Source organism: Tinamus guttatus, unplaced genomic scaffold, assembly GCF_059628265.1.
Source record: "Tinamus guttatus ecotype Peru unplaced genomic scaffold, ASM5962826v1 Tinamus_guttatus_pri_ptg000323l, whole genome shotgun sequence".
Classification (NCBI taxonomy): domain Eukaryota; kingdom Metazoa; phylum Chordata; class Aves; order Tinamiformes; family Tinamidae; genus Tinamus; species Tinamus guttatus.
The window spans coordinates 326,437-346,961 of NW_028288857.1; the positions used below are offsets into that span (position 1 = coordinate 326,437).

Below are 20,525 nucleotides of genomic sequence, written 5' to 3' on the forward strand. Positions count from 1 at the left end.
AGTGCCAGGGCTCCTGGCACCGGCTGCTCTCCCTGGTGCCGAAGCACTACCTGGCAGAGGGACCTGGCAACATCCACAACCCAAGTGGCAAAGGCCGGGATGCCCATCAGGAGCGGCTGTGGGCCCCTGACGCCGGTGTGGGTCCTCGTCCTCTTGCTAAATGCCCATGGAGGGGGACAGTGCATGGGGCCATGCGATGGAGCATGAAGGACCCCAAAATGACCCTTAATAAGGCAAACCCAGACAGAGCAATTAGGCTGTGTAATAAAAGGAGTAGTGAGAGGACTTTGCCCTTTGCCGCCAGCCACAGTGGTTGGGGACTTCCCACTAGCACCAACCACACACGGGGCAAACATGGGGCCCCGTCAGTGCCATGGCCTTACCTGCGTTCAGCCTGGAGCCCCCCAGCCCTGCGGCGCTGTCAGAGCATCCCCAGGGCAGAGGCAGACAGGATGGCCACTGTCTCCTCTGCTTCTAGCACATCCAGCCGAACCCAGCTCCTGCGGGAATCGAGAGCGATGCAACCTGCTGCTCCTGGAGGTGATTCATTCCCCTCCCGAGACAAGCATTGGAGATAGGGCACATGAAGCACTCTCCAGAGCAGCCTGCCTCTCTCACAGAGGGCAGCAGGCACGTGGGGACGGAGCACCCAGAGGGCTGCTCAGCCCTGGTCAACACCCCAGTAACGCCAGGGCTGTCCGGACACGATGCCTGCAACAAGCGAGGGCCTGGAATCCCAGAGGGAGCTACGCACTGACCCCCACTGCCACCCCCTGCTGCCGCGGCGCTGGCACGGGGCTCCCTCTTGGCCTGGGGGTGCAGTGGGGACCCCCCAGCCCAATAGCGGCTCATCCCAGTGCTGTGAGGGCAGTGATTTAAACCAAGCTGGGATGAACAGTGAAGTGATGGACAGAGCCAAGCTGAGCCGGGCTGAGTCAAATGCAGTTGAATTGTGCTGGGCTGGGCTGAGCCCAGCTGAACTGTGCTGATCTGAACCAAGCCGAGCCAGGTCAAGCCAAACAGAGTGGAGCTGGACTGTGCTGAGCTGAACGAAGCTGAGCTCTGCTGAACTGAGCAGAGCGGAGGTGAACTGTGCCATGCCAAGCCACGAACGGGCCACGCAGAGTGGAGTCAAACTGTGCTGAGCTGAACTGAGACAAACTGAGCCAACTTGAACCATACTGAACCAAGCTGAGCTGGGCTGGGCTGAGCTGAACTGAGCCAGGATGCGATAGGATGAACTGAACTGAACCAAGCTGAGCTGAGCCAAGCTGAGCAGTGCTGAACTGAACCTATCCGAGTTGATCGGGGCCGAGTCGAGCCGGGCTGAACCAAGCCGAGTCAATCCGGGCTGAACCGGGCCAAGCGGAACCGGGCCGGGCCAGGCAGGGTCGGTCCAGGCCGTGCCCCGGAGCCGGGAAAACTTCTCCCATTGGCAGCGCGGCGGCAGCGACTCCGCCTCGCTCCTCCCGCCGGCGCGTTTATAAGCGGGGCGCGGCGGCGCGGGCCGCACGCGGGGCGGCCCCGCGGCGCGTTGCGGGTCGGGGTGCGGGTCCCGGGTCCCGGCGCGGGTCCGGGCCGCCTCATGGAGCGCTGGGCGTACGGCTCGCTGTGGGCGGCGCTGGCCGGCAGCCTCGCGCTGCGCGCCGCGCGCCGCGACGTGGTGCTGGGCCGGGCGCTCGTGCTGCCCGTGGCGCTGCTGGCCGCGCTGCAGAGCCTGTGCCGCGCCTGCCTCCCGCTGCCCCTGGGGCTCGCGCTCGCCGCCGCCGCCGCCTGCCTGCTGCTGCGGCGGGCTCCGCCGCGCCGCCTGCTCCCGGTGGCGGGCAGAGCCGTCCTCGTCACAGGTGAGTGCCCCGCACGCCCCCCCTGCAGCCCCCGCTCGCTCCTCCCGCGCCCGCCGGAGGATGGATGCCTGAGAGGTCTCGGTAGCTCGGGACCGCGAGGAAGGGCCAAGCTACACCTGTCCACCCTGTCCCCAAATAAGCAGGACTCGGGGATGCTGCGTGGTCCCTAGGAGCAGTTCTTTGCCTCGAGCTGTGCCTGCCCATCTCAGTGCAACGGCGTGAATGACTTCCTCTGGAAGCCAGCCTGCTGGGTGGGATGAGTGGCTACTGTGCAGCAGCTCTGGTCTTCTGGTTTGGGAGCCCTCTGGCCAGCTTGGGAGGTGCTCTGGTCTCTCCTCCAGTGCTGGGCTTGTTCAGAGGAGGCTCACAGCCTCCTCTGGCCTGGAGGCAATGGGAAGCACCAGCTCCCCCAGGGCTGAGCCTCACTTGTGCAGGGATGCTCTGGGAGCAAGTGAGGCCACTTCCTTTTTTTGGCTTGTGGCTGAATTTTTTCAGGCTCTACAAGCTCATCACCCTCTCCTTTCTCTCAGTGGTGATGCTGGAGGTGCCTTTTCAGGGTGGGAAGGCTGTCTGAATTCAGTGCCTGCAGGTACTCTGCACCCGTGGCAGCAGGCACCAAAGGAGCCGCAAAGTGCCCAGGTCGGGGCTCCCATTCACACTGCTGTGCTGAGGAGGCAATTTGCCAGCTCCCTGGAGCTTCTGCACAGATGCAGAAGTGGATCTGCTCTACGGGAGCCTGAGGATGCACTGCCTGTCACCCAGTGGGAAGGTCTGGACCGGCTTTGGAGAGCTCCAAGTCTATGCTTGAAGCGAGAGCTGGCAGGTGGAGCAGGGGAAACAGGTGCTTTCTAGGAAAGATCATCTTACAGTGGGGAGAGCTCCTCCAAGAGAGTCCAAGCTCACGTGCAGGTTGAAGGCCTGGTGGGAGGTGGAGCTGCTCCTCCGGTGGAGCCTCTCCAGAGGAGGAAGCATGGAGGATCGGGGAATGAATGGGTGATTCAGCCCAGTGAAGGTCAAAGTAGCAGCAGGGCAGGGCTGCTCGGGAGGACTCCTCGCTGTGGAAGGTGTGGAGGGCAGCCGTACACCTGGGAACGTGTCGCTGTCTCACTGATGCCCGGGCATACCTGGTGTGTGGCAGACCAGGTCGCACTAGCCCTGTGCCCATGCCACTGCCTGTATAATTAGTGAGTCAGTGGCTGGGACAAGGTGTTCTTGCCTTGGTGCATGGAAATGACACCCCTGCAGCTCCGCTGTTTGCTTTTTAGCAGTAAATTCTTTGTGGTTTTACAGGTTCAAGTCGCAGCTCGCGATGCGGGTCAGAGTTTTCTTATTCAGCGCCTCGAACAGGTGCCTCTGACAGTATGAAAAGCACAGGCCGCTCTCAACTTGAACATGTTCAGTTACTCGTCTCTGCACCATTAGCCTGGGAATGGCCATGGTTGCCCTGTGGCAGGAACAGAGGGGACATCGGTGGGGGTGTATGGGCTCTGATCGTGCTGGGGGTTACACTAGACCCTGCAGGGGGATGGTAGCTAATCTGTGCTCTGTACTTAACCCAGAAGTGCTGCAAAGCCTCTTCCTAATCCCTTCTCATCCATTAATGCCAGCCTGTGAAACAGCATGGGTCCCAGCTCTGAGCTGCTTCTGACTGCTGCTGGCCGGCTGGCTCAGTCCCGTGCCGAGGAGCTGTGCAGGTCTAAGAGCGCTTGCCCAGAGCACCGGGATGTGACTGCGTGGGTGCAACTCCGAGACCAAACTTCACCACAGCTCTTCCAGCCATCTGGAAAGGAAAACCTTGGACCGAGCTTTCCCTGCAGCGCCCTTGATCTGATCTAGGCACCCATGGTCAGGGAACTTTTTAGAACTTTTGAAGGGAAAACTGCTTTGCCTCCCAATAGACAGTTGAGAGATGTGGCCTACAGACCCTCCAGGAGGTTTGAGGGCTAGAAAGTCTTGTGCTCTGGGTGGGAAACACCACAACTTTCTAGTTTCCTCTCTGCTGTATGTTTGCATTTCAGGTGTCACGCCGTGGGCTGGAACCAGACTGGAGCAGCGAGTAGGGACAGGCCTGCAGCTGCTTCTGCCTAGGGCTGGAGCGTAGGGATGTGACCACTGCTGCGAGCCTGGGGCCCATCCCGTGGCCTCTGTGGCTACTGGTCTGTGCTGTGCTGCTGGTGGGTTTCTTTGTCCATGGTTGTGGCTCAGGTTCTTGCATGTCCTCACTGGAATTGTGGCTCCGGAATATGCCGCAAGGAGAGTATTAATCCCATCTTCTGAGGAAGAGTCATTGATTGCTATTTGCACTGAGGATGCAGAGGGAAGGAGGTGGCTGGCCAAGAGCACTCTCCTGTGTGGTGTAGATGAGCAGGGGATGAGCTCCAGGGGGGAATGGGACAGCATGAGAAGGCGAGAAGGGTCTAGCTGCTCCAGCTCCAGCCCTGTGCTAGAAGACCCAAGCTGCCTTGTGGCCCTGGGACTGCTCGCCGGGTGATGGGCACCCAAGGTCAATGGCATGTGAGATGCACTTGTGTGTGCTTGGGCCACCTCTTCCCAAATCCAACTGCATGACTAGGAGGGCGCTATTGAGTTTCTTTAGGCTGCCTCTGTGTAGTTCTGTGCCATGGGAGTGGAAAGCAGTTACTGGTTGTATCCTTAGCTCTTTTCTCTTGGACATCTACACCAAAAGTGCTCCAGCTTCTGTAACTTTTTGCCTGTGCAAAGCCACTGCTCATGCCTCTTAAATGAGTAATTGCAAGCGAGCTTGGAGCAGAGGGTGATGAACGTCTGTTTCTTGGCATCTCCTGCTCCAGACTGATGGTCTTTTCTGCAAGGTCTGCTTTGGCCCCAGCACTGTATACTAGGTTCCAAGAAATGAAGAGGCCTCTACGACCTGGGTTACTTTAGCCATCAACCTTGAAGGTCTCTTGGTCTCTTCTGGCTTTAGTGAATGCCTGTCAAGCTCAGTGATTCCGTGGGAGTACCAAACACTTTTGGGACTTTGGGCTTTTGCTGTGGATGGAGAAGAGACTTGTCAGAAGCTCCCTGGGGTTCAGCTGTGCAAAAAGAGGAGGCAGCTGAAGCAGTTGTGAATCTTCCTGTCATGTATAGCTCTACAGTGTTTTATTGCCTGTGGTTTTTTTCAGACATGAGCTATTGCCTCACTTAAGGGAGATTCATGGAAAGGGCTGAATGAAAAATAGCCCACAGGCCTTGCATGCTTACGGTGTTTTGCTGGAGCTGAGCATCAGCTTTTGCACTCTTCCTTTCAGCTTGGATGGAAAGCTGAAGCACTGAAACTCTGCCACTTGCAAAGGATGCACTTGAGATAATGCAGCTCTAAGCTATGCAAAGCCACAGGGCTCTTGGTTAGGAGTAGCAATTTGGGTCCCTTGCGCCTTCCCTGATTCTCCTTGGGGAAGACTGGGCTACAGAGACAGGAGACAGGCTGCTCTGTCCCCAAACAAACCATTTTGGAGAACAAAAGCAGTGAGTAGGTCAGACCGATTCAGATCCAAAGCTGCTGTTCGTCTGTACCCTTTCTTTCCCTCCTCCTACAAAGGAAACCTGGCTTTCCTGGTGAGACTCTCTTGTTGCACGCTCCATTAACGGCCTGAAATGGGTCAGAGCTTAAGATGGCTTTCAAGGTTAGCTGAGCTCTTGCAACAGGAGCGCAGAGCGCAAACACTTCCCATGGACTTGGCAGATGTTGCAGCATCTGGTGGCTGCAGCAGAGCTGTGGGAGTGATTCAGTCCTGATATCAGGACTCTTGTTCTGCTGTGAAGGTAAATCGCTTTCCTTGTTAAAACACCAGCCTTGCTTCCTATCTGGACTTGGCAGGATCCAACTTCTGATGCTATCTCAGGCTCCCTTTCCTGCTGCGGGTATCTGTGCTGGGTGATCAAGAGATGTGAGGAACCAAGATCTCAGTGCTGTTCAGTAATGCACGTGCATGATTAGCTAGGACTGCTTGAATGGGTCTCCCAAACACATGCAACTTTCCATGTCCTGGAATGGTGCTACCCTGTGGTTGCCCACAAGTGTGGGTGAGTTAACATGGGGGACTGAGTGCTACCTGGTGCCTACCTTCTCCAAGATGGGAGCTGCATAGGTGCTGAGGCAGCAACCAGGCTGGCGGCGTCCTGGCTCTGTGTTGGAGCACTGATTGAACATGTGTCCAATTAGACCCTGAGCCCCTCTCAGCCTCTGGTTGCCCTCGGCATTGTCATGGAGATAACTGGGTTAAAGAGGATTGTCCCAGGCATCGGTTGCTCCATGGCCCCTGGCTAATACCCTGCCTGTGAACTCCTGCTCGGTTATGCCGTTGGTCCCAACAGCTTGTTTTGATTGCCTTGGTAGCTCCAATTCCTTTAAAGTGCAAATAGTCTGAACTGCTCTGATAATGCAAACTGAACATGCAGAAGCTGTGCTGATTTAAAATATATATACATGTATATAGTTGCAATAGTTTAGCTGTGAAGTGAATACTCTGATAACTCTAAAGCTTCATGTTGTAGTAGTTTTCTATAGGATGCTTCCCTTTGGTAGCTGTTTCTAGAGTTGTGGAGCTAACAAGTCTTCAAGAACTGAAGTTCTTCTATCTGAATGCAGGAAGAAATGACTTCTCTGGAGCTTCTGTGATTCTTTCAGCACCTATTAAAAATTAACAGCAGAGCTATTCCTCCAAGCTGTGTGTTGGGGGCAGGGACACTGAAACCAAGCAGTGAGACTCAGGTCCTGCTGTACAATCACTCATTTGCAGATGAAGAAGAACCTTACCTCTCCAGGTGGATGAAGTATCTAGTTATTCTGCTGTCTGTCTTTCAGAGCAGGGCAAAAAGCCTTCTCTGCTTCTCTTTTTGCGGGGGTGAAGCTCTTGCTTCATTTTGCCAGTAGTCCTCCAAGGTTTTTGGATTCTTCCCCTTGATAAGTTTCTTCAAAAATACCTATCTCACCCTGCTCACCGCAGACAGCTCTTTCTCACTGATCTATTAATAAGCACTCTTGAAGCCCTCCGACCCGCAGACTTGGTGTTGTTTTTCTAATGCCTTTAACCAAAAGTGGTGAGTACAGCTAATTAGGAGGAAAAGTGCATGAGTGTTGCACGCCATAGGAGAATGTAGGTGGTGAGAAACCCAGGTTGGCTTGATCAGGGTGTAGGATCATGCAGGGATGTGGAGGCCATCCTCTGCAGAAATGAGAAGGTGGGATATTGATGAGTACCCAGAAGTGAAGATGTGTAGGCAGCTGCTGTCCTCTAGTCCAAAGAGCAGCGCATCTTTAATGCAGGCTTATGTAGCATTGCCCTGTGTTGGGCTGAGCTCTTCTTAAGCAATGATCTAACTCCAGAAAAGCCAAGCTGCCTTACTGATGGCAGCATGGAATTGGTAGGCTTGCACAGTCAGGCTTATCTCTCATTTCATTGGGCTGGGAGTATTTTGACCATGCCTGTAGATCAAGCCAATTGCCTTCTACAGGTATCCCGCTGTCAGTGCTGGTCCAAAAGCTGTTTGGCTGGAGGCTGGCTGGGTGGCCTCTGCTTTTCTGGCTTGCTCAGTTGATAGTTCAGCAGTGTCTCCTATGGGAAGAAAGGCTGAAGGGTGCTCCTGCTTTGCACCTCTCAAAGTCCATCCTGGAATCTTGGATCTGAGATACTGGCATGAAGCTTGCAAAGTGGAAAAAGAATGGGCATTTTGGACTTGTGCTTGGTGTTGCTAGAGATGGAGGTTGGGGCTGGTTTTTTTTTTTTTGAGGTTTGCTAAGTGCATGCCTCAGTGTTTCTTACTTCCCTGTTTGCTGGGATATATCCATTTTTTTTATAGCAGCTTCCAATCTCTCCTCTTCTGTCCCAGCCTGTATGTGTCTTCATGTGCAACACAACACTTCTCCTTACTTCTTCCCTGGAGCGTTGCTGATCATGAGCTTTATTGACTCTCTCTTGTTTGGTTCTTTTTTTTTTTTTTTTTGTCACAAATAGTGCTGTCTCAGAACCTCTTGTCCATGAGGCTGTAATCCTAAAGAAGAGTTTTCAGTTTCATAGTCTGTGTTTTAGCTTATCTTCTTCTGGTGATGATGATCCTGTGGAACCGGGTAGTGGGTACTGCTCAGGCAGCTTGTGGAGATCGAAGAGAAACAGACTGGTGACCTGAGTTCCTTGGCTCCAGTGGGAGAGGTGCCTGCCCTCCATGGCTTCTGTGGAGGTTTTGGATACCTGATCTCCTTTTTCAAGCCTTCTTCCATCTGTTCTGCTGCTGATTTTTCCCTATGGGGAAAAAACTCTTAGTTTCTACTTGAAATACTCTCGAGCAGACCTGTGGTGTCTGTTCCCTCTTCTGTGCTAGTGGTTAGACTTTAGTCTCATGTGAATGTCGTACAACACGTCTACTTTTCACAACTCTTTCCAAAGACACTGTGGTCCAGTGGCTGCTCCCCTTTAGGGTTCCTAGACTCCCAAGCAGGTACAAACCTTCTAACCTGGCATTTGCAGCCTTCCTGTGGTGACTTTCCTTGCACTTCAGGGGGCACACTGGAGCCTACTTATGCCAACATTAGCTTATCCTAAGCAAGTGGATGGAAACCCCTGGGAGGGAGGCAGTTTTCAGCCCAGGGATGGTCTCTGAGCAGGACCTGTGGCCTCTGCCTGGCACCTTGCCCAGCCATGACTGCTGCAGGCGCAGCATCAAGATCTTAGCTACTGCTCCAGCCTTCACCTTATTCCCTGGTAGCACCATTAGTTCTACTTTGCAATTGTAGCTGTCTTAATTTCCAGCCTGACTCTCAGCATCTCACTCTTCACACACTTACAGCCTCAAAAAGTTCAAGTGTACACAGACCCTGCAGGATGTCGAGCCAGGTTAGTGGTGGCTTTGATCTGCTCGCTGGTGCCTGCCCGTGCACAGGCTCTGATCTTCCCTGCGTGCTTCCCGGGCTAGGGGCGAGCTTGCAGCTATCTATCTCCATCACTTGTCAGCCTGGCTGTCCCTGGGCTGGTGGGCGTCCCTCCCAAAGGACGAGTCTTGCTGCTATCTTGTAGGCTCTGCTCTCCTGCTTTGTCATGTTCTGTTTTAAGGCGATTTTTCACCCAGTTATCTCTGAAGTTTTTCTTTACAGCTTCCTCTTTGGGGGGGACATAAATTTTCAGTTAGCTTCAACGAAAGGTACAAATCGTACAATTTCCCAGGCTATATTTGCACTGTGATCTTCTCCCAGACGGAGCTTGGAGTTCACATCCTGTCCTAAGTGAGATGGATGGTTTACAGCCACGCTGTTCTGGATTTCTAAACCTAGTTTGTCCCTACCTGGTACATCATTGCTGCCAACAGCAGAGTGTGGGAAACCTGGAGGAAGGAGTTCAAATCCTTAAGCTGTGGTATGTGTCTAGGAGATGATTTCCCCTCTTGGAAGCTGCCTGCTCCCCTTCAGCCCAAGACAGCTCATGCTCACCTCTTGCAGGGGGAGGTGGGGAGCTGCTGATTCTAAGAAATTCCCTGCCTGCTTTTTCTGCGAAACCCCGAAACCTCACAGCAAGTCTTGCTCGGAGGACAGTCACTTCCTCCGTGGCACTGGGTTCAGCAGTTGTTTTTGAACCTCCCTCCAGCCTGGGTGCAGCGGTAGTGCGCAGAGGCCTGGCCACAGCAATGGCTCGTAGCACTTCACCCCGCTCAGGCTTCTGCAGAAGTGTTTGGTGTGATGGCTTGGGCTTAGTGTGTTTCGGGGACTTGCTCATGGGAACGGGCTTGGTGGTTTATGCCTCACCAGTCCCTTGTCCTCACTGATTGCCTGCGACCGCTTGCTGCCTTGCTAAGGTCCTCCTTAGGCATCTCCTGGGATGCTCCTATTCCTACATCTGAAGAAAACTCCAGTGCATCTGATGATCCCATGGATACAATATTAGGCTGAGTTCAGTCTGAGATGGTCCAGCTGTTAAACCACCGTCCCCAAAGCATGGTTCAGGGCACTAAGATCAACTGCAAACTGCTTCAAGCTCTTGTGGAGAATCCTCTCCTCCAGCATCTTTCTCTTGCTGTGAAATACTGCTCATGTCTTCCTGCATGGGGAGGTGGATGGGGTCACTTCTGTCCCTGTTATACTAGAGCCACTTGCAATGTAACTGGGCCTTGTATTTGTCTTGCTGCTTTGTTAGCCCTTATTTGCACCTGGCTAGTGTGGAGTTTTACCCATGGAAACAGCCTGTACAGTTGATTTTGGGGACAGAAGAGGCATCTGGGTGGCTCAGTGGCTCTAAGTGATGGTGACAAGAAAAACTGCTGTGATTGACCTCAGGCTTGTTCTTGTGATGCTGGGTCCATAAATTCTGGTGCATCAGAGCCTGCATCTGCTTCTGAAAAATCGGCTTTAATTCAGCAGTCCTGGTCACAAATAGGCACAACCCTCAAGGGCTTCTCTGTATCTTCTGTGCAATGCAGGAGGATGGCATTGCTGCTTTGGGTTACCAAGGCAGAAAATCACATTTCCCCCTTCTCTTTGGTGCGCTAAGTGAAACATCGCTCTCCATTTGGAGGTTACGGCACATAATGCTTCATAAAGGCCTGGCTAATCCTCCATAATTCAAACCATCTGGCCCCAGTGGGCTCTGCCCGCTGCTCCTGCCAGCAGGGCCATGTGTCTTCTGTGCTGCTGCCCATGGCTGCAGGTTTGGGGCAGCGTGGGGACCTGCAGAGGAACCCAGCTGCAGCCCTGTGACCCTCCTGCTCAAGGAGGACATGGGCACCTTCTCAAGGAGTTTAGGACACCAAAGAGCCCCAAGGTGTCTTTCCTCCAGCACTTAGGAAAGCTTTGGCCACAGGGTTGCACATGCCCTGAGATGCCTGGCTGGTGCATCCCTAGGCCAGGAGGGGAAGTTCACGCAGCCCTCATTGAAGGTACCCGCAGCCTCTTGGAAAAGGCTGCGCGAGCTCTCGGTGAACCCTGGGGAAGAGGGCGAGCAGTCTGCTGACAAACAGCTGCCTGTTTCTAGCAGGACCGGTTGTACCGACGGCTGCTTCGTGCAGACACATCATTTGGAAGAGGCTGCTTGACCTCTTTGGGGCTGAGATGAGGGCAGACTGGAACCAGGGTCCGATTTCAAAGGGTTCTCTCTTAAAATAAGAAAGTGTAATAAAAGGAACTATGTTGGACGATTTCAAGGGCTGCAGGAGAGATGTGGACGGCTGAGACCTGTGCCCTGGCCTCGACGGGGCTCTGAGTGCCATGGGGACCTGCTCTGCTCTCCTGGGGGGAAAGGTCTTGGGGGCATGTGTGGCACTTCATCCCAGGCTGCAAGGGGATCTGGCTGTTGACCTCACAGGCCATGAGCTACCCATGCAGAGGTCTACATCCTTGGCTCGTGGCAGCTGGGGGTTCCTAGGGATGGAGGATACCAGTCCTGGCCAAGATCCTGCCCAAGGAAGGGTTGCAAGGCAAGGGCTGTGGAGCAGCAAGAATGCTCACCTGGTCATTTTGTGCTTGCCTGTTTTCAGCCCCTCATGATTTGGTTCACCTCTGAAGGCTTCTCACCCAGTTTAGTTTGATTTTTGCTTTCTGAAAGCATGCGCTGAGGACAGGCACCCTGAGACAGGCTGGAGCTCTGGTCAGCTCCTGCCATGCTGGTGCCATCCTCTAGTGTGTTGGGTGTTAGGGGAATACCAAGCGGAGAGATGGGTGAAAGTCCTTGTGGCTGCCTATGCTGCATGCTACTGAGCAAGCCAAGGACCGGGCTGTGATTTCCTGTTGCTCACGGGAGCCTCCAGAACCGCTGGGAGCTGCTCGTGCCCAGTCTTGCTGGCAGGGCCAGGCTGCCCTCCTGGCACAGGGCAAGCGCTGCATGCCCCAATTCAGCTGGCAGCAGCTGTTTGCAATCCAGGGCTTAGGGGAAACCCCTGGGACGTGGAAGGCCACCCTGTCTCTGTTTTGTGGCAGCTTCCTGGCCTGGAGGCCCCATCTCTCCATCACTTTCCTTCCTTCTCTTCTGCTGCAAGGGGAACCAGCCTTTAACCAGGAGCTAAGTTCTGCCTGCTTCCCGCAGCTGATGCCACTGGCCACCAGCCAGCAGCTCAGGCGCGCCATGGCCCCGGCGGGCTCCTGGCACTCCTGGTCTCCCACGAGGTGCCTGGTAGCATCTGCTGAGATGCCCTGTGCCTGGCCACAGAGCCGCACATGCCAAGGGTGCACTGCCAGCTCTGGCCTGCAGAGATGCTGACCTGGCCAAGCCTCTGGGCTGGTGGGTGGCTGCGGCGGTTCAGCTGCTGTCGGCACAGGTGCTCCTCCGGTCTCCTCCCTCTTCGTGGCCTTGCCAAGAATTTGTTCTCTCTCGTTGCAGTCTGACATCACCTGTTTATCGTGCCTCTTTCCAAGCTTGCATGGCATCCAGGAGGTGTTGGCTGCTGGGCCCTGTCCCAGACACACGGCCTTTTGTTCACGGCTTCCTCCTCGCCGGGCTGGGCCCCGCCGCGGGAGACCCTCTGCCCGCAGGGTGTCCTCAGCGCGGCCCGTCTGTCGCGCCCGGTGCGTGGCCCTGTGCCCGCCACCGAGCGGCTTCTCGGGGCCCTTGCGTTGCCTCCATGGGGTGGGTGCGCCTGGCTCCATGCGGCTCCTCTCCCATGTCAAGGGTAAATCGAGGCTGTGGGACAAATAGAGAGTGGAGTAGTGATGTTCCCCATGAACGTGGCCTTCTCCATGGCCACAGTGGATATGCAGTGGGGATCAGCAGAGTCTCCTCTAGAAAGGATGGTGTGGGAGCCAGGAGGATGGAGGATGTCCAGGTGTGCTCGACCCAGCTGCTCGCGTCCTTCCAGGACGCCTCACCTCTGTCTGGGGCTCCCATCTCAGACCTCTTTTCTGCTCCATTCCCCTCGCTGCTCTGTCAACATAGGCTGCAAATGCCACATGTACCCCCGCCTGACGCTGCAGACTCTCTCTGCATTAGCCAGGCCATTGATCTCTGATGCTTTCTCAACACCTTTGGAGTGCTGCACAGCCCATTCAGGATTGCCAGGAGCAGCTCAGAAAGGTGCATCTTCCTCTTCTCCTTCCGGCAGGGGTGCAGGAGACATCACAGCTCTTTCTCAGGCCTGGACAGCCCTGGCAGGTCTCAGTGTGGACATAGGCCAGTGAGCCTTCAAGGCAGAGCTTTCTCTGCAGCTCCAGCTGTGGCATGCACAGCCAGGCTCTTGGCCACACTCTTCACATCTCACCTAGTGCTACCTCCCTGTTATCAGTTTGAAGGGGCTGTCTTGCCTTTGGGCTTTCTCATCCGGAGCATCCCTCATTCCTTCATCCCTCACTATGCCGTTGCATTCCCTGTTCTCTCTGCCAGGCCCCCTCCATCAAATGTTACTGCTGAGCAGCTCTGTACCTGCTCCATGCGCTCAACAAGCCCTTGCAGCTTCCTCCTCAGATACCATCATATCTGAAAGGAGTTTCCCCGGGATGAGGCATCCTTCAACTCCCAGGAAAGCTCCCCTGCATCTGCTGGGACAGTGTTTGAGTGAGAAGATCCCTATTCTGAGTATGTGTGCTGATAAGTCTGCTACAAGCTTGAGGTGCTGGCAAGGGCAGAAAAGTGGGCCTACTGTGGTTGGCACCATGGAGCAAGGAGGTCTTCTGTGAGTGGAAACCTTCCAGGAAGCCCACTGGCACATGAGAAAGCTTCACCAGGCTCTGGTGCAAGGGTTGGGTGGACTTGTAGGGTCCCAGGGTGTTGGGGAGCACACTGCCTGGGAAGGTTACTCTAGCTTGGTAAGGCTGGTGAGGTGTGCAGCCCCCCAGAATCTGTGTGTGATAGATGGAACCTGGCAGAGGCTGTTGGGTCTGATGTCTTGGCACAACATTGGGATTTGCTGCCCCGCCTCACGCAGCCGCAGCAGATCTAGGGCAGGGTGTTTTGAGGGTGCCTGGCTCAATGGAGCAGATCACTGCAGAGCTGGGGAGGGAAGATGGTGCTGCTCCAAATGACTATGGTGCCTCTGCCGCCTGGGCTCACCCTGTGAAACAAGCCCAGAAGGACATGCGGCTGGGATGAGACACAGCGTGAGGTCCAGCTGCCACCCGCGACCAACTTTCAAGGCAAGGGAAGCTTCATTTTCCCTGGTGCTAATGTGCAAATTCCAATAAAAGCCTCCATCCTAAAAGCCACTGTCTGAGAGGCAGTGCTAGGCTGGAGAGCTGCTCCCTCCATGGCTTCCGTGGCACCAGTGGTGGCCACAGGGGGACAGGGCCTGGGCGCGTCCCTAGGGTGTGCAGTGACCGAGTCCCAGACACCAGCCAGGCTCTGAGCCAGCTCCTCAACCACAGCTGCCTCTTCGCCAAGATGAGTTTTTTGCTCCTCTGGGTTGACCAGTGTTGCGGCTGCTCCTTGCTTTTCCCTGGCGTCGTGCCTGGCTCCGAGGTGGGTTTGAGTGCAAACCAGGATCGCTGTTGGGAGGAGCAGAGGGATATGCCTGAGCACTGCACACAGTTCAGCCTAGGATGACTCTGCATCCTGCCAGGGTGAGACCTGACAACTCATGTCACCAGTGGGACAAAGCTGAGTCCTCCAAGGGTGCCCGGATCTAGCTGGGCTCAGTCACCCTTCCCACTGGTCTGCGACAGGCTCAATTTCTCCCATGCCCAAACATGCTCCAAGACATGGGCCAAACCTTCCGGAAAGCCCCTGGGAATTGCTGCAGAGCCTGGCCATGGAGCTCAGAGAATGGAGAACCCATCCATAGGGTTGTGCCTGTTTGCAGTGAGGCTGGCAGGTCCCCACCACCTCTGCGCGGGCTGTGGAGCAGAGTCTCTGTGGGCAGCCCACAGTTGAGCTCTGGATTTTGAATCCCGGCTCCCCATCACATCCCTCTTCTTGGCGATGTCCTAACACACTGCTGGAGAGGCTCCTTGTGATGCCCCTGCAAGCCAGATGGATGGGTGCAGCCTTCCTCCTGCCCTTCCTCGCCAGTGTAGCCCGTCATGGTGTCCCTGGTACACGTGGGGACCTGTGCTCACTGCCACCCAAAGGCTTTTGCACTACTTGGGGACCCTCTTCTAGCTTTGATAGAAGCAGACTTTGTCCGTCTGCCTTCGCAGTGCTCCCCAAAGAAAAAGTCAGCTGAGAATGGCAAAAAAACCAAAAACAACAACAAAAAAAAACAAAAAAAAAAGCGCAGGCTCCAGCTTCGGATAAAACCATCTGTTTCCAAGCATCCCGTGAAGAACAGGGCGGAAGGGTGGCCCTTGGCAGCAGCTGGGCACTCGCTGGGTGCGCTAACGCGCAGCCAGCGCAGCAGTGCCGGTGCCAGCGGAACGGGCATTCGGGAAGCTCCTGGGGCTGGTCCCACGGGCCCCTCGACTTCCTTTCCTCCCACAGCCTGGGCTGCCTTTGCCTTTTCTCACGCTGTGGTTCTTCTCCCGTGTCTCTCCTCCCGGCTCCGTGCGGCGCTGCCAGCTCAGCATCAGCTGGGAACCTCCTCTGCCAAACAGCGGCAAAGACCTTAAATAACACGGGCGCATCGCCGCCCTCGTCCCGCCAGCGCGCCCGCCCTGGGCCTCCCGCCAGCCTCCAGGAGAGGATTTTTCTTTTTTTTTCCTTTTTAGTGAATAAATTAAAACTTCGGAAACAAACCCTCTGGCTGCCCCCAGCCTCCATAGCAAAAATCACCTCTAGCTGCTTTTCCATGTGGGTCAGCAGTCCATCCCGAGGAGGTCTAGCCCAGCCAGTGGCCGGATACAGCAGAGCATCTTCAGCTCCCCAAATGCTGGGCATGGCCAAAAACCCAAGCTGGCTCCAGATGTGTCCTCCTGCACCAGCCCCCGCATGTTTGGAGGGTTGGGACTGTGTCACCATGAGGTGACAGTTGCCTCCTACCCCCTTTGCCTCAGGAAGCTGGCGCCAGCTTTTCAGGACCAGTGCTGCACCCTCCCTCAGCGATGCTCCTGGTCCACTGAGATGGCAAAGGTGGCAGGAGCAGGATGTGGAGTGCAGTGCCCCAGGGGCAACGGCCAAGTGCACTTTTATTTTTAAACCTTATCTTTATTGCCACTTTTTCCTCCGCTGCCCTGTTGGGAAATGCGCAGAGCACCTTATCTCTCCGTGCGCTGGCAGCACGGCGTGTTCCCGCTCCTCCGGGGCGGTGAGTGTGGGGTGTGCGGATTGTCCCGCTGGGAGATGGCACGGGCATCCCCTTGAGGCACCCGCAGAGCTGCTCTGGCCAAGGTTAAGCTGGGCCAGCGACTGCCCAGCTCGTGTCCCCATCTCACCCGTTGTGGCCGTGGCCATGCTGAGAGGAAGGATGATGGGGGCCATCAGATGCACCCAGTGGGTGCCCGCAGCAGGCACTTGTATCCATGGCCTCTGGCTTGCCGCATGCTGGATCCTGCTGGGAGATGAGTCTCCAAACATGGGTTTCCCAGGATGGAGAAGGGCCCCAGCTCAAAGCTGGGAGTCCAGCCTGTGGCATCCAAGGGTGCCCCGTGGGGTTTCAGTGGGCACCTGTGCTAACAGCCGCTTCCTGCCAACTAAGCACCTCTGCGGCCATCTCCGGGGCACGTTATCACCCTGGCGCCTCTCCAGGGTCTTTATGGGTTTATGACGCAGCAATAAGGCGAAGGAGAGCCCAGGACCGGGGCACAGGCAGCGCGCAGAGCACAGCTTATCTGGCTCCCGAAGCGCCGGAGCGGGCAGCGCCCTGTTCCCAGCCACAGCCCGCTCCAGTGAGAAGCGAGGCTGGCACCTGCCCTCCGGGCCCCCCTCCCTCTGAAGCCACCCCAGGTGCCCTCAGTGCTGCGTTTCTGTCACGTTAGGTCACCGGCGGCCAGGTCAGAAGGGCTCGCTGCAGGGATGCCGGGGGAAGCCAGAGCCGCTCTGGGGTGCTCCCAGACCCAAGGTGGCCATGCCTGGCCTGGCACTGGGTGCTGCCCACCGTGGGTGACACGGCTCTGGATGCTGGATCCCTCCCCCTGTTATCAAGCAGAATTAAAGTCATTGCTTTTGCCCTACTATGCAGGAGGCCTGTATGTGCACCATGACTGCCGGTGGTGGCGGGGGAATGCTGGAGAAGACCCCCTCGAGCGGTCCCATTGCAGGACACAGGGTGTTTCAGAGAGCCCTGGCGAGTGCCAGGGCCACCGCCAGGGCTGGGCAAGAGGATGCATTGGGCCTTGCAGAGCTGCTTGTTTCTGGGTTGCCCGCAGAGCTCCCCGGTTAATGGTTAAGCAAGCCGGGTGGCGCGGGCTCCCCCCTCAGCACTATCAGCGCTGCCATCAGCCCCAGGAACACGCTGTACTTTGCCGCCTTTGTTTGTTCTCAGCCCTCCCTCTCTTGCCCGGGGCCACGATCCCGGGGCTGGGCTCCCGGCTCCAGTGAGCTCGAGCTCGTGGCCACCTGCGTGGCTCTGCCACCACCGGGCGAGCTCCCAGCCTCTTGCCGGGGATTAGGGACAGGGTAACATCAACCCCCAAAATACCTGCACCGGAGGAGCTCCACCAGAAATTGGGGGCTGTTTGAGACAGGGAATGCAGTATTTCAGGTGGCAGCACCATGGGCACCTCTTGTCGCATTCACATTCACTGCCCGCAGCTCTCCATGGAACCCATGCCACGGGCTGGCTGGCAGAGGCCTCACAGGCTGGGACGGGGGTAACCCGCGAAGCCTCCGCGCCTCGACGAGCCCCGTCTCGAATCACCCGGCAGAGCAGGGCCCGGGGCGCAGCTGCGCCTGCAGCGCCGTAGTCTGCCCTGCGCAGCCTTATCTGCAGCTCGCATCGGAGCCGGGCTCCGGCTGATGCGGCTGCAGATAATGTGTTTTCTTCCTGCGGTGGGAGGTAGAAAACAGTGGTGAGGTGACCTGCGAACACCCTAGGCCAAGGTCACATCCTCCTGGGAGGCAGGAGACAGGAGGAGGGCCTGCGCAAGCGGGAGGCCCAAGGCAGCGAGCCTGGCATGGCTGCTTGGCTCACCCTGGTGGGCTCAGGGGATCCGAGGCAGCCAGGCTTCTCCAGGGGGATAAGGCAGGGAGGTCCCTTTGGCATAATCCCCAGGAAGGTAGATAGAAAGCCCGAGGGCTGGGGGATTCTTGGACTAGGAGCCATGGAGGCCAGGGCAGCCACCCTGACCATTGCAGGGCTCCTCTCGACCCCCGCAGGCTGTGACTCTGGCTTTGGCCAGGCGACCGCGCGGCACTTGGATGCACTGGGATTCCGGGTGTTTGCCAGCGTGCTGGACCTGCAAAGCGCCGGGGCCCAGGAGCTGCAGAAGAGCTGCTCACAGAGGCTCACACTGCTGCAGATGGACCTGACCAAGCCAGAAGACATCCAGCGTGTCCTGAAGCACATCCAGGCTCATACCAACAGCACAGGTAGGAGCACGGGGACCCGGCCTGGCCCCGAGAGGCCACATCTGGCATGGCTGGACCCGGCCTCCAGCCCTGCTCCACGGGTTGCAGGTCCCCTTGCCTACAACCTCCTCCAGGTACCTCATAGCCCCCCTGGAAGTGCCACCACGGGCAGGGGCAGCAGCTGGGAGCCCTGGGTTCCCGCTGGCGTTGTCGCTTTAAGCCTTCCCTCCCCACAGGGCTCTGGGGCCTGGTGAACAATGCGGGCTTCAACGACACCATCGCGGATGCTGAGCTCTCGCCACTGGGCAAGTTCCGCACCTGCATGGAGGTGAACTTCTTTGGCTCCCTGGAGCTCACCAAGGTGCTGCTGCCCCTGCTCCGCTCTGCCGGCGGCCGCATCGTCACCGTGAGCAGCCCTGCAGGTGAGTAGCTCTGGCCCCAGCATGAAGCCCACGTAGGTGCGGGGCCAGACCCCTGTCACCCATCACCACCGTCTCGGGTGCCCACCAAGTTCCCCACATGGACACGCTAGCCCTCTGCTTGGTAGACAGCACTCAGGACACATGGCAGGGATGCGTGCTGAGCATCCTTGCACGAGGCCCTCACACTAGGGCACAGCTCTGAGTGCTTCAGCCTCTTCCCCATCCCACACGAGCTGGGGATCTTGAGGCAGCCATTGCTGCATCCCACCAGGCTGCTACCAGGAGCTGAGGGCAGGGATGACACAGCCGGCCTGGCCGTGTTCAGAGCCGCTTGCCACCCCACTCTCTTGCACTTTCTCTCCTCCAAGGGGACCTGCCCTTTCCCTGCCTGGCGGCCTACGGTGCATCCAAGGCAGCACTCAGCCTGCTCATGGATACCTTCCGCAGCGAGCTGCAGCCCTGGGGCATCAAAGTCAGCCTCATCCTGCCCGGCTACTACCGAACAGGTAAGAGGGTCAGCCCCGCTCGCAGAGTGGTGTGTGGGGCAGAAGGTCCATCAGGCCTTGCCACGAGCTCCTCAACCACAGCAGCTGGCTAAACCCAGGCAGGACAGACATAGGACCCATTGGGACAGGGCAAGAAGCACTGTTGGGCAAGTGCTGGTGGGCATAGGGCAGGAGCGAGGGCTGCCGGAGCTCACCAGCGCCTCTCCGACCCTGCAGGGACAACGTGTGATCCAGCGTTCTGGAACCTGCGCAAGGAGCAGCTGGTGGCCAGCCTGCCCCAGGAGCTGCTGCAGGCCTACGGCGAGGACTACGTGGAGGAGATCAACCGGCAGTTCATCCAGTTCATGAAGGTGGCGGTGGAGGACCTCAGTGCAGTGGTGGACAGCATCACGGATGGGCTCCTCGCTGCCAACCCAGCTGTGCGCTACTACCCGGGGCAGGGCCTCGGGCTCATGTATTTTATACACCGCTACCTGCCCTACTTTGTCCTAGACTTGTTCCTCAAAGGATTCTTCATCAACCCCAAGCTGCCCCGAGCGCTGCGGCAAGACCGCCACAACAACATGAAGAAGGCCTGACTGCGGCCTGTGTGCAACTGCGGGGCAGGAAAGAACCTTCTCCTCTTAGCACCACGGTAGCTAGTCCCCGAGCGTGCACACAGCCCCGGCACACCCAGGACTGATCAGCACTAGATACAAAACCAAATTGCTTCCCAAAATCAGGCAGATCTATTTTCTATGTGTGAGAATCAGCATTTTCTAGAAGCGTCGTTTTTGTATTTTTTGTGTTTCCGAATCGCGCATCCTGCAACAGAGCCCCTCCTGCCCGATGCTTCGGGCTTTGGCACGAGCGCTGTGATGGACCTCAGGTGTTTCGCAGCTACGTGACATTTTCCTTGCCCCTGCTGGAGCTGCGGGCGCTCATCTCCGTTGTCCCTCGGCTGAGTCAAGCCCCTGACCCTCTGCCTGGTGCCGTGCCAGCCCCTGCGCTGGCCTCGGCGCAGCTCATTATACACTCCACGTGCTCCCTGGGACAGCAGGGGGCCAGGCCGGGCTGCAGAGCTCTTCATCAAATGGACTATGTGATTATCACTCTAAAAATAAATCTATTCTTAATATGCCACGTGGTCTTGCAGTTGCCTTTAGTGGCACAGTGACGGGGTACTCGCTCAGGGAGGCCCTGCCATAGAGGCAGGAGAACAGAGCTGGTCCCTGGCCATGCAGTGAGCTGAGCTTTGCACTGAGCAGTAACAGCCTCGCGTGGAATAGCAGGATCCTACATGCCACAAGCAGTACCAGAAGATGGATATCTAGTCAAGGGGATATTAGTGGGAATCTGCCACTCAGCCCCAAGCTCCGGAGCTGTATGGTTCGCTCTCATGCAGCCTCTTAGGCAAGCAGGGGCAGCAAGGGCTGCATCTCCTCTCAAGCACCTACCTGCATCCAAGGG

At 56.8% G+C, this 20,525-nt stretch overlaps 1 protein-coding gene across 1 annotated transcript; it reads left to right on the top strand.

The window, feature by feature from the left end:
- The first annotated feature begins 1,584 nt into the window (after nt 1-1,584).
- Nucleotides 1,585-19,827, top strand: HSD11B2 (hydroxysteroid 11-beta dehydrogenase 2). The gene is made up of 5 exons (XM_010210998.2): nt 1,585-1,844; nt 17,957-18,169; nt 18,385-18,570; nt 18,939-19,076; nt 19,293-19,827. The coding sequence occupies exons 1-5, from the start codon at nt 1,586-1,588 to the stop codon at nt 19,652-19,654; spliced, it is 1,158 nt and encodes a 385-aa protein (XP_010209300.2). The 5' UTR covers nt 1,585; the 3' UTR covers nt 19,655-19,827.
- Nucleotides 19,828-20,525: the final 698 nt, after the last annotated feature.

Coding starts and splice junctions, on each gene's coding strand:
- HSD11B2 (XM_010210998.2), top strand. CDS start 1,586: ATGGAGCGCTGGGCGTACGGCTCGCTGTGGGCGGCGCTGGCCGGCAGC. Junction 1,845..17,956: donor CAGAGCCGTCCTCGTCACAG/GTGAGTGCCCCG, acceptor CGACCCCCGCAG/GCTGTGACTCTGGCTTTGGC. Junction 18,571..18,938: donor CACCGTGAGCAGCCCTGCAG/GTGAGTAGCTCT, acceptor CTCTCCTCCAAG/GGGACCTGCCCTTTCCCTGC.